Source organism: Macrobrachium nipponense, chromosome 7 (assembly GCF_015104395.2).
Source record: "Macrobrachium nipponense isolate FS-2020 chromosome 7, ASM1510439v2, whole genome shotgun sequence".
Lineage (NCBI taxonomy): Eukaryota > Metazoa > Arthropoda > Malacostraca > Decapoda > Palaemonidae > Macrobrachium > Macrobrachium nipponense.
The window spans coordinates 11,114,791-11,128,457 of NC_061109.1; the positions used below are offsets into that span (position 1 = coordinate 11,114,791).

Consider the following 13,667-nt stretch of genomic DNA (forward strand, 5'->3'; position numbering starts at 1 on the left):
AGACGTCCTGATTTTTCTACGGATTCTCCTTTAGACCCCGAGTTAGATGAGAACTCAGAAGACGAGACTCGTAGAAGGGAAGGACTGTCAAGCTACAAAGTCTTGACAGCCCTTCTTCTTGAAGAATATGGAGACGCATTAACCCTTGCCGCTCCTCCTTCTCCGCGCTCTCTGTTTTCGAGTGTAAAGGCAAAGAAGTCTTCGTCTTTCCTTAGAATGAGACCCACCGTATCTATGAAGAGGGCTCTTCAGTCTTTGAATTCTTGGATGGATTCGAAGAAGGAGCTGGTCAGGACGGTCTTCTGCATGCCCCCAGCGAGACTCGCTGGCAGTAGGGGCATTTGGTATCAGACGGGAGAGAATATGGACCTTTCTCTCCCGTCTTCGGCTGAAGCAGACTTTTCAACGTTAGTCGATGCATCGAGAAGACAAGGTTTGAACTCTGCCCGTGTGACTTGGGGTATTTCAGAACTGGATCATCTCCTCAAGGGACTCTTCCATGTATTGGAAGTATTCAATTTCTTAGATTGGTCCCTTGGGGTGATGTCCAAAAAGGCGCATGACGCAGAAGGACTCGACCCAGAAGTACTCCTTTGTATACTGTCGTGTATCGACAAGGCAGTACAAGATGGCTCTTTAGAAATCTCCTCTTTATTTGGAGCGGTACTTCTTAAGAAGAGGACAGTCTTCAGTGCTTTTTTGACCAAAGCAGTCTCCCAACTCTACAAGAGAGCAAGCACTTTGTTTTACTCTCCCTTATCGGACTTTTTGTTTCCTTCTCAGTTAGTGAAAGACATTTCCCGGTCATTAACTGAGAAGGCGACTCAAGACCCTCTTACTCAGTCATCAAGGAAGAAGAGACCTGCGGCTGAGGTTGAAAAGAAAGGACCGAGTACGTCTGTTCAGCCCTTTCGAGGAGGCCCTCCCCCCAGAGCACCCTCAAGAAGGAAGGCTCCTGAGAGGAGAGGTAAGTCTGCCTTCCGTCCCTTTAAAAAGGGTAAATGATGCTCCAAACACCAGCAGGTGCCAGGCTCTTAGAATTTGCGGAGGCCTGGGCACGTATAGGCACGGACGCCTCTTCTCTGTCTATGATAAGGAAGGGATACCTTATACCTTTCCACGACAGTCCTCCCCTAACGTCAACTCCGCGGGAACTGTCAGCCAGATACAGGGACCCTGTACTGAGGGATACTCTTCGACTGATGGTGGATCAGATGTGGGACAAGAGAGCGATAGAACTAGTGCTGGATCAAAACTCCCCGGGGTTTTACAATCGCCTTTTTCTGGTTGCAAAGGCCTCGGGGGGCTGGAGACCAGTACTAGACGTCAGCGCTCTGAACAAATTTGTTCAGAAGGAGAAGTTCTCCATGGAGACTTCGGCCTCAGTCCTTTCAGCTTTACGCCAAGGAGATTGGATGGTGTCTCTGGATCTCCAGGACGCCTATTTTCACATACCGATTCACCCTTCGTCGAAGAAGTACCTCCGTTTCATGGCGGAGGGAAGGATCTTTCAGTTCAGGGCCTTGTGTTTCGGCCTGTCCACAGCTCCTCAGGTCTTCACAAGCCTGATGAAGAATGTGGCAAGGTTTCTTCACCTAAAAGGGGTGAATATCTCTCTGTATCTGGACGACTGGCTCATCAGGGCCAGATCAGAGAGACAGTGTTTGGAGGACCTTATTCTGACCATGAACTTGATCAAGTCATTGGGATTACTCGTGAACCTCGAGAAGTCGCAGCTGACCCCCAGACAAAACTTAGTCGACTGCATATACGTCCACTTCAATTCTTCCTCAAGAGGTCTTGGAGTTGGAAGACAGGAAATCTATCGGACGCCTTTCCCATTCCAGTGGAGATGAAGCCTCACTTGGAATGGTGGTTGCCCCCATTGAAGGAGAACAAGGGAATCTCCCTGAAGGTTCAGAACCCAAACCTAGTGTTATACTCCAACGCGTCGGAGAAGGGTTGGGGAGCAACTTTAGGCTCAAGAGAGGTGTCAGGCATCTGGGAAGCAGGACAGGTGTCCTGGCACATAAACTGCAAGGAGCTCTTTGCCGTACATCTGGCTCTAAAGAGCCTAGAACCTTTGGTATCGAACAAAGTTGTTCAAGTGAATATAGACAACACCACAGCGTTGGCCTACATTAGGAAACAAGGAGGGACTCACTCCTTGTTCCTTTACGAACTGGCAAATGAACTACTGTTTTGGACTTCCCAGAGAAATATCTCCCTGCTTACGAGATTTATTCAGGGAGAAAGGAACGTAAGGGCGCACAGGTTCAGCAGGAGGAACCAGGTCCTTCATACAGAGTGGACCCTCCACTCAGAAGTGTGTCAGAGTCTCTGGTCTCTATGGGGGACTCCTCATGTGGATCTCTTCGCCACATTCCTTTCCAAAATACTAGAGGTATTTTGTTCGGTGGTAGAAGATCCCAGAGCTCTGATGGTCGACGCCTTCCTACTTGACTGGTCTCACGTAGACGTCTACGCCTTTCCGCCGTTCAAGATCCTGGGACTAGTTCTAAAGAAATTTGTGGCTTCAGAAGGAACACGGATGACCCTGATAGCCCTTTTTGGCCAGCACAAGACTGGTTCACAGAGGTGGTGGAGTGGACAGTAGATTTTCCCAGATCCCTCCCAAGAAGGACGGATCTTCTCAAAGAACCACACATCCAGAGGTATCATCAAAACCTCCCCGCTCTCGCTCTGACTGCCTTTCGACTATCGAAAGACTTGTCAGAGTGAGAGGGTTTTCTCGCAAAGTTGCAAGCGCGATTGCGAGAGCCCGCAGAGCTTCCACTAGACAAGTATATCAGTCTAAGTGGGAAGTTTTTAGAAGGTGGTGCAAGTCTAAGAAGTTGTCCTCCTCCACTACCTCTGTGATGGAAATCGCTGATTTCTTACTATTCTTGAGGGAAGATTCTCATCTATCTGTACCCACAATAAAGGGTTACAGAGGTATGCTTTCTGCAGTCTTCAGGAATAGAGGACTAGATCTAACAGAGAATAAGGATCTCCATGATCTCATAAGATCCTTTGAAACTACGAAGTCTTCGGGGCCAGCTCCTCCTAGCTGGAACCTTGATGTAGTTTTAAAATTCCTATCATCTGAAAAGTTCAAACCTCCTCATCTGGCATCTTTTCGAGACCTGACTAGAAAATGTTTGTTCCTATTAGCTTTAGCCACAGCAAAAAGAGTTAGTGAACTGCATGCTCTAGAGGATAAAGTAGGATTTAAGGGGGACTCAGCCATTTGCTCGTTTAAAGCTTTGTTTCTAGCTAAAAACGAGAATCCCTCGAATCCCTGGGCTAGGACCTTCGAGGTTAAAGGTTTATCGAGTCTCGTAGGGAGAGAGGCAGAAAGATCTCTTTGTCCTGTAAGAGCTCTGAAATTCTATCTTCAGAGAAAACACCAGATGGGGGGCTCTACACAAGGTCTTTGGTGCGCGGTAAAAGACCCCACAAGACTGATGTCTAAGAATGCTCTAGCGTTTTTTGTGAGAAGCGTCATTACAGATGCGCATAAGATCTGTCCTGACGACGCTTTTCGACTTCTAAGAGTGAAAGCTCATGAAGTAAGAGCAGTAGCGACATCTCTCTCGTTTCATGAAAATATGTCGCTAAAGAACATCTTGGAAGCGACATTTTGGAGATGTAACTCAGTATTTGCATCTCACTACTTGAGAGATGTTCGTGTGACCTACGAGAATTGTTTTTCTATAGGTCCTTTCGTGTCAGCGGATACGATCCTGGGTATAGGAGCTAACACCAATCCTTAAAATTTTACATACCGTCTATTAGATATGTTCTAGACTTTCTGCTGACAAAGTGCAGACGTCGCACTGGCGGCCAGTCACTATTGTTCAGTAAGGAACTCTTGTGATATCTTATTAGATGAGTATCATTATTTTTTTTTTTTTAGATTATGTGTGTGCGTAATGTGTTTTTGAGTTATGGTTGTTGTGAAGAGTTTGGGGATAACTCGGAACAATTTTTAATACTAACACGGTGGTTAGGATCAGGTGGTCGGGATTGGTTGTGTGCTCCTTCATAAGGTGTATTGTCATATAAGTGGATCAGCACCCATTGACAAAGTCCTTTCAGGCTCTGCCGAGTAAGCGGATAAGACCCCATCGGCAGACCCACAAGAACTCTTGGCCATAGATCATATATCTCGCTAAAGTTTCTTGAGGTGATGCAGACTCCTGGGCAGCACCCACGAAGTCTACCACCTATCAGGTAGGAACCAAGGTTTATTTATACCTTCAACATATGTTGTTTACTTGTCTATTCCATAAGTAGCTCTCTTACCCTCCACCAAAGGGTGCCAATCAGCTATGTATATATCTGACAGGTAAGTTGATTGTATGAAAATGATATTGTTATGATACAATAAAGTTTCATACATACTTACCTGGCAGATATATACAATTAATGGCCCACCCAGCCTCCCCGCAGGAGACAGGTGGAAGAGAGAAAATATGATAGAAAACGGGAATGGTTCCTAGTCCTGCCACACAGGGCAGGCCGGTAGATCACCTGACCTACCTGTAGCGAGTGGCGCGAAATTTGAATTTCTGTCGGGGACGACAGAGTCTTAGCTATGTATATATCTGCCAGGTAAGTATGTATGAAACTTTATTGTATCATAACAATATCATATTTCCACTGGTATATCCCATATCCTTCTTATTTCTATTTTCAGATCTTGATATTTATCCATTTTTTCCCTCTCTTTCTCTTCAACTCTGGTGTCCCATGGTATTGCGACATCAACGAGTGATACTTTCTTCTTGATTTTGTCAATCAACGTCACGTCTGGTCTATTTGCACATATCATCCTATCTGTTCTGATACCATAGTCCCAAAGGATCTTTGCCTGATTGTTTTCTATCACTCCCTCAGGTTGGTGCTCGTACCACTTATTACTGCAAGGTAGCTGATGTTTCTTGCACAGGCTCCAGTGGAGGGCTTTTGCCACAAAATCATGCCTCTTTTTGTACTGGTTCTGTGCAAGTGCCGGACATTCGCTTGCTATGTGGTTTATGGTTTCATTTTTCGTATTGCACTTCCTACATATGGGAGAGATGTTATTTCTGTTTATCGTTCTTTGAACATATCTGGTTCTTAGGGCCTGATCTTGTGCCGCTGTTATCATTCCTTCAGTTTCCTTCTTTAGCTCTCCCCTCTGTAGCCATTGCCATGTGTCATCGCTAGCTAGTTCTTTAGTCTGTCTCATGTGTTGTCCGTGCATCGGTTTGTTGTGCCAGTCCTCTGTTCTGTTTGTCATTCTCCTGTCTCTGTATATTTGTGGGTCTTTGTCTACTTTTATTAGTCCTTCTTCCCATGCACTCTTTAGCCACTCGTCTTCACTGGTTTTCAGATATTGCCCCAGTGCTCTGTTCTCGATGTTGACGCAGTCCTCTATACAGGCGGTCCCCGGGTTACGACGGTTCCGGCTTACGACGTTCCGAGGTTACGACTCTTTTTCTTAAATATTCAATGGAAAAATCTGTCCTGGGTTACGACGCTTGTTCCGAGGTTACGACGCTGACGCTTCCGACGCTCCGAGTTAACGACGCTTTTAAAAAACGCATACTATGATAAAAATCCTTTATAGTTTAGCACAGTATATTAATAAAAATAAGTTTCTGGTTAGATTACAACAAAAATTTTGAGATTATGATGATTTTCGACACTTTTTATGTTGTATTTTTCTATGTTTTTTTAGTGACGCCTCATATGCGGAACTAGTTTCCGAGCGAATGAATACATACTAGTTTACATATAACAGTCCAAAAGCGCAAATAATGAAAAAATCATTGCTTGTTTCCAGTAATAATAACAAAACGAAGTTTCTGGTTAGATTACAACGCAAATTCCAAGTATCCAAAGAGAGACATTATCCAGTAATTTGATCAGAGAGAGAGAGAGAGAGAGAGAGAGAGAGAGAGAGAGAGAGAGAGAGAGAGAGAGAGAGAGAGAGAGAGAGAGAGAGAGAGAGAGGCGTCTTCCGACGCTCCGAGTTAAGGACAGAGAAGTGTTCGTTTCGTTAAACGGCCTCTGACTCATGCCAGTAAATGTTTTGTTGATACTAATAATATAAGCCTATTTAAAGATACGTTTACTTTAATTAGTCTATATGATACGTAAATAGTAATCAACTGTTCTTGTAGCCCTCAATATTTGGCAAAATCGAAGTATCCAAAGAGAGACATTATCCAGTACGTAATTTGTGATGAGAGAGAGGACGGATGAGAGAGAGAGAAGAGGATGAAAGGAGAGCGAGAGAGAGAGAGAGAGAGATGAGAGGAGAGGAGAGAGAAGAGACGCTTTGGCAACAATGGTTTCGGGGGTTTTTTATAGCTTCCTTCTGCTTGATGATCGTGGATATTGTAGAAGGATTTCGACCATACTCGTTTGCCAAATCGACGATACGAACGCCACGTTCATGCTTTGCTATAATTTCATGTTTTGCTTCCATCGAAATCATTTTCTTGGGTTTTTTATTCTATCACCTGCTTTGTCTTTAGCTTTGAGACCCATGGTTAATAATAAAATAGACAAAATAACACGAAAAATAGGCGCAAATACAACGAACTAAACAACGACGTGTTAACATGCAGCACCAACAAACAAACAGACTGAACGCCATTTGTATCGGTCGCCTATACAACTAACACTCATCGCAAAATCGTATCTCAAATATTTCGTTGTATATCAAAGCTTGTATTTTCGCAAATTTTCTGTTGTATCTCAAAACATTCGTATATTAGGGCAATCGTCTTTTTTATGTCAAGTTTCCAATGTAATTTGATCAGAGAGAGAGAGAGAGAGAGAGTGAGAGAGAGAGAGAGAGAGAGAGAGATGAGAGAGAGAGAGAGCGACGCTTTGGCAACAATGGTCTCGGGGATTGACGTAACGTTTATTTTCTGAACAGATAGGACAGAGAAGTGTTCGTTTCATTAAACGGCCTCTGACTCATGGCAGGAAATGTTTTGTTGATACTAATATATAAGCCTATTTAAAGATACATTTACTTTAATTAGTCTATATGATACGTAAATAGTAATCAGCTGTTCTTGTAGCCCTCAAGATTTTGCAAAATCACTCCAGGTTGTACATAAAACTTCAAGAATGTAGTGTCACCAGAGGATTACAATAGTTTTTACCTTCAAGAACCAGCATTCTTTTATGAAAATAACTCCAGGTTGTACATAATACTACAGGAAACAACATGTAGTGTAACCAAAGGATTACAAGTAAGGTTTTTATAACTTTTTATTAGTTTAAGACATATTTCCAAGCGTCGTTCCGGCTTACGACGATTTTCGGCTTACGACGCGTCTCAAGAACGGAACCCCCGTCGTAACCCGGGGACTGCCTGTACTTAGTAGTCCTCTCCCTCCTTCCTTTCATGTTATGTATAGTCTGTCCGTATTTGCTCTTGGGTGTAGTGCTTTGTGTATTGTCATATGTTTCCTGGTTTTCTTATCTATGCTGCGGAGTTCTGGCTTCGTCCATTCCACTATCCCTGCACTATCTGATTGCTGGCACTGCCCATGTGTTTATGGGTTTTATCATATTTCTGGCGTTGAGTTTTGACTTGAGTATCGCCTCGAGTCTCTGCATATATTCTTTCCTGAACGTGTCTTTCATCTCTTGGTGTTTTATATCCCCTCCTTCCATTATTCACAGGTATTTGTATCCAGTCTCATCTATGTGTTTGATGTTGCTCCCATCTGGTAGCTTTATCCCTTCAGTTCTTGTTACTTTGCCCTTTTGTATGTTGACTAAGGTGCATTTTTCTATTCCAAACTCCATCCTAATGTCCCCAGATACAATCCTTACAGTCTGGATTAGGGTATCTATTTCCTTGATGCTCTTACCATACAGCTTGATATCGTCCATGAACATCAGATGGTTAATTCTGCTGCCTCTTTTCTTGAGTTGGTACCCGGCATCCATCTTCTGTAGTACTTTTGTCATGGGAATCATGGCTACTACGAAGAGTAGTGGGGACAGTGAGTCGCCCAGGAAGATCCCTCTCCTGATATTAACCTGCTAGTCTTATTCCAGAGCTTGTAAGTATTGTATTCCAGTTGTGCATTGTATTTTTGAGGAAGCTGATGGTGTTTTCCTCTGCCCCATATATTTTCAGGCATTCTATTAGCCATGTGTGTGGTATCATGTCGAAGGCTTTCTTATAGTCTATCCATGCCATGCTTAGGGTGGTTTTCCTTCTCCTACAGTTCTTCATTACCATTTTGTCTATGATTAGCTGGTCTTTTGTGCCCCTACACTTCCTTCTGCAGCCTTTCTGTTGGTGGGGGATGGTGTTTGTCTCCTCTAGGTAGTTGTATAGCCTTTCACTGATGATACCTGTTAGTAACTTCCACATTATTGGTAGGCAGGTGATAGGCCTGTAGTTACTGGCTATATTTCCCTTACTCTTGTCTTTTTGTTCTAAGGATGTTCTTCATGTGGTCATTCATTTGGGTGCATTGTGATTTTAGATACAATGCTGGAGTTATTATTATTATTATTAGTATTATTATTATTATTATTATTATTATTTTTACAAGATTGTTCAACAAGACTGCAAAATCAGGGTTCTAAAGGCAAGGCTTTATGGCTTCGTTCTTAAATGTCAAAATTAAAGCAAGGGATGTTTGAAGGTCAGGAGAAGGCAAGGAGAATGGATAGAAATTAAATTGTTGAATCAGAAATGTAATTAAGAAATTGTTTTCTTTCATATAGTATGATGGATGTGCAAATATAGGTTAAGAGGTGCAATGCTCTCAGTAGGGCATAAACAACAAAGGTGCTTAAAAGTCAGAATTAGTTATATCTTATGTAATTTCTTTGCACATTATCTTCATTTATCTCAGAATTTCACAATTCTTTACAGGTACTACTGCAGTTCCTTCCTGATGAATGGCTCCAAAGTATAACTGATTCAATTTTTAATATTTTGATGAAATTGGAGAACATTTACCAGGTGAGATTGATGATAAATCCTTTTAATATATTACTAGGTAAATGTAAAGATATAAATTTTTACTAAGATAATTTTTTTCCAATAATAGTACCTTTACTTTAAAGTAGCTTTATTGTGTGTGTGTTCAATCCTGACATTCCACAGAAAAAGAGGAGTCTCTCCTGTTCATCTGCCTGAGCATCTATCTGGCTTCTGCAGTATTTTGGTAACAGACTTAGTAGTCTTGGTAAATTTTGATCATATTTCTCTCATAAAGATCTATCACACTTGGTTACAAGTTCACATATGGAGTATTGTCTGATTACCATATTAATATCATTTGGCATTGGTTGGTGTTGTAAGAAACTACTTGTTTTATTTATTGACAACTTTAAGTTATGCTAAAGTCTTGTCTGAATAGTTGTTCTGTTTGCTGTCATGTTGGTTTACATGTTGCAGGTAGGTTTGGCATTGTTATTGCTTTTATGACTCTTTTGAGTTAATTATTATTTCCAGTTTTTTTGTGCCCTGATACTTTGAGTTATGTTATAAGTATGTATACATATAGGTATATGTAGTAATATTAGCATACTAGGATTGTTTGTTTGCAAAACAAACCTTCGGTCTTAACAATAGGATGTTTTTCCAAGCACAGCTGGTAACCGGTTATTACAATCAAATATTGTAAGCAAGGAATCCTTGAACGCCTGCGCATACGAGGTGAAAGCTGGTCAGTGACGCACATAACCCCGTGACGCCCAGTCTTTTCCTAACCGCCTTGGGAGAGTAGATGCTTACGCTTTGCTCTCCTTCCAAGCCGGTTGTTTTTTGTTACCCATGTTCCATTCTTTCAGTGTGTTGTGTGTGTGTTTTTGGGTTATGGCTTCCTCCGAGTCTCCATGTCCTCGCCAGCTTATGTGCCTGGGCATTCGAGGATTCCCGTGCTCGAGATTTTTGGCTTCTATGGCTATGGATCTGCATACAACTTGCAGTAGGTGCAGAGTTCATTTTTGTATGTATTGAATCCTTGCCCGGAATTTTGTGCCTGGCCCAAAGCTCAGTGGAAGTTATTTTATAAGAAAAGGGAGCAACACAGAGTTTTGACTCTTCCTTCTTGGGAGGGATTTTCTTCGCCGCTTCAGGAAGATTTGACTGCTCCTTCTCCTTCGTTTGATGCTAATTCTGGTGTTCCTGTGTCTCCTTCCATTTCTTCCATTTATTCATCAATGGAAGTATTGGTAGTGCCACAGGCTGATTTTATGTGTAATGTAGCTCCCTCTTCCTCGGGTTCCTGTTTTCATCCGGGGGTTGAGGAGGCTTCATCATCATGTTCTTTTATTTCAGATTTGTAGTCATCCAAAATGGCAGCGATTTGGGCATCACTTGGGCTATGGGGTTGACCTTTCCTTGGAAGGTTTGTTGTTGCATTTCATGGAGGCCCATAACCCGACCCCCCCCCCAACCTCCCGCTGTTCTCCCTCCTCCCTCTGGTCTCATGTATACTGGGTCTCAAGGGCGGCCAGCTCTGCCATTGAGGCTATCGACTAGCGCTGGTCTTCAGGAGATCATGACGTTACTCTCAGCATCCACTCGTTCCATGACGTCAGTGGTAGCAGCCGCTCATCCTCCCGCTGCTATGATGTCATCTCTTCCTACTATGACATCATCGTCCTCGCTTGCTGATCCATTGGAAGCTTTGCTTCAGGTGGCCTTCAAGAGGCTGGACTCTGTTTTGGAAGAGGTTCTCTGCATTTGCTTCGAAGGAGACTTAAACGGAAGGTCTCTTCTCCTCCCCCTGCTGCGAAGAGAACTCATAGGGAAGAAGTTGCCTCTACTCTTTTTTCACTTCCATCGCTGCCTTGTCGTTATCGCATCAGACACTGGAGGGTAGAGGACATTGCGATTTTGCCTTTTTTGAGCAGAGGGAGTGTTTCGCCTTCTTCTCACGTCTGTGGTTACTCTACCAAGAGGAGCTCTTTACCTAGTTCCCCTCATGATTGTCCTTCTCCATCTAGGGTTAGTGTTCGTGGTTCTGGCAGGGAAGCCTACAGGAAGAAGTTTTCCTCTCCGTCGCTGCTTGCCCAGATCTCCTCTGTGGATACTGGTAATCCATCGACGTCTTCCCTTCACGTCTGTGTCTCTCCATTTGGATGCGTTCGTGACAATTTGAGTGTGGAACCTTCGTCTTCTGTACACAGACGTACCTCTGGCTTGCACGTACTTGAGGATGGTATTGGAAGTGCCCCTCCTTCTTCTACCTCAGTGCCAGTTTGTCACCGTAAGGATGATAAAGCTCCGATCAAGAGGTCTAAGGTTGCAAAAGAGGAGGTGGCTCAAGCTGTACATAGAGAGTCTTTCTTGCCAAAGGTGTTTTCTACTTTGCTTGAGCTTTGCTTTGTTTATAGCACTTCAGTCATGGTCTCGATTGTGGGAAATTTATTATTTATTAAGCATTTTGTTATTGAATATCATGTCAGTGAATTATAGTAAATATTTTCAGTGTTTACTCACTTTAGGATAATCACTGTTATGGATAATCACTGTTATTGATGAATCATTGCAGTTGAGTTTATTTTCTTATCATTATTATTGTTATTAATGTTATTCAATGGGGTGAGAAATAAAAGACCCCATGGAACTGAGAAGTTTGACAACAAGGCCTAGTTACTGCATATTATTGCAGTTGTTCAGCAAATCTGGTTGCTCTCAGCTGAAAAAGGAGATCAGGAGTCAATTGTAAATGTCAAAGTTAAAATAAAACTTATGTAAGAGTGAAAAAACTAGACTATTCATCGATGGTCCAAGTGGTATGAAACTTCGGATTTTCCATTCCTTCGTTGACTTGTAGGATATGTTAATAACTCTATAGGTTTTTCAAACCTTTTTTGGCTTGACAGGATATCTTGTTCAATTTCATTAGCCACAATCATAGATTGGTCACAATTTCTTTCAAAACTAAAAAGTATAAAATAAAGGAATTTAAAGAAAAATTTTAATAACATGCTCTTATTAAAATGCACTAAAAAGTACAAAATAATTATGAGACACCATGCTTTTCTTACAATTAATCATGCTACAAAAATAAAAGCAGGGGCTCCAAACATGGAAGGAAATGGTATGAGAAAAGAAATATATATTTTTTGTAGCATTTCCATCCATGTTTGCTGGCCACGCTTTTATTTTTGCAGATATGATTAATTGTAAGAAAATCCTGGTGTCTCAAAAAAATGATTTTGTACGTTGTGCATTTTAATAAAAATATCCACCTCAACTATGTATTGGATACCAGATGCCACAGATTCCTTGCATTTACTTTTTTTGATTGTTTTTAACCAGTTTCCAGCTGCCGCCAGAGAATTTATCCTACTGTTAAGACCTCAGGATTGTTAGCTGTAAAAAATACAAATTAATAAAAAAAGGGATTTTGACGAAGGAAAAATCTATTTCTGGGTGATTGGCTCGTGTCGCCCTATGAAAGGATCCTTAATATCATTCTTTCTAGGTAAAATTAACCTAAAATTACCAGAGAAAAACAAAATTAAGAAAATGTCAGTAAAACTGACTCGCTCACTCTTAAAAAGAAGTGTCGGTATGATAATAGGGGCGAGTGTGGAACACTACCACGAGACAAACACCAATTAGAACTTCCCATCAGAATCCCCCCAAGAGAGAGCTGATACCAACGGGCGATGCAGCCTCTACTACTACTACTAGAGGACGCCACGGACAGCAGCGCCCCTAGCGGACATCCTTAATCTAAAAACAAGTAAAATACATCTTGTCCTGCAAGGGGGGGAAACAAACCATAAAGGGGGGGTTTCATAGGGCGACACGAGCCAATCACCCAGAAATAGATTTTTCCTTCGTCAAAATCCCTTTTCTGGGCTCAGCTCGTGTCGGCCTATGAAAGAGTACCAGAGAAACAGACAAGATGGGAAAAAAGGGACAATGAAAAACAGTGTAAAATGATGGATATAATATAAGTAAATCAATTACAGCATACAAACTAAGCACTTAAACTAACTTATACTAAACAGTAAAACAATAGAACGTTAGTAATCTTAAAGTACTTAAATGGTAATTACAGTAAATTACAGTGATGCATGTAATATAAAGAAAAAGGGATTTACTTAACAAATTTACAAAATATACAAACTCATTGTGTCCTACCCTAGCATAAAAATAAGGGTAGGTACACTGAAGTCCATCATTAATACAAGTATTGCAAAATATACAAACACATTGTGTCCTACCCTAGCATAAAAATAAGGGTAGGTACACTGAAGTTCATCATTAATACAAAAATGGTGAATATATACAAACACATTGTGTCCTACCCTAGCATAAAAATAAGGGTAGGTACACTGAAGTACATTATCAGTACAAGTGTGGATGTCCCTAGCAAAAAAAAAAAATAAGGGACAATCCACTATATGATTCAACGGCTAAGGCTATGATATTCGAGTAGCCTGGCGATAGGGTGAGCATGTTGGCTGATGTAGGTAGAAAGGAGACCTGGATCTATACTACAACTACTATACAGTATCAGGGGAAACAATGTTTCCCGCTGCTACTGCTGAAAACTTTAAAGATTCCAAGGACTTAAAATAATGCCGTTTAAAGACTGTCGGGGATTTCCATCCAGTATACTTTTTAAGATCCTCAAAGTTCATATGTTGAAAATAATTAA

General features: G+C 41.7%; 1 protein-coding gene across 1 annotated transcript in view; it reads left to right on the forward strand.

Moving 5' to 3' along the window:
- LOC135217537 (serine/threonine-protein kinase atr-like) overlaps positions 1-13,667 on the forward strand; it is a 796,062-nt gene that overhangs the window by 241,182 nt on the left and 541,213 nt on the right. Inside the window, 1 exon segment of the mRNA XM_064253504.1 lies at positions 8,909-8,998. Coding sequence (XP_064109574.1) covers positions 8,909-8,998 — 90 coding nt within the window.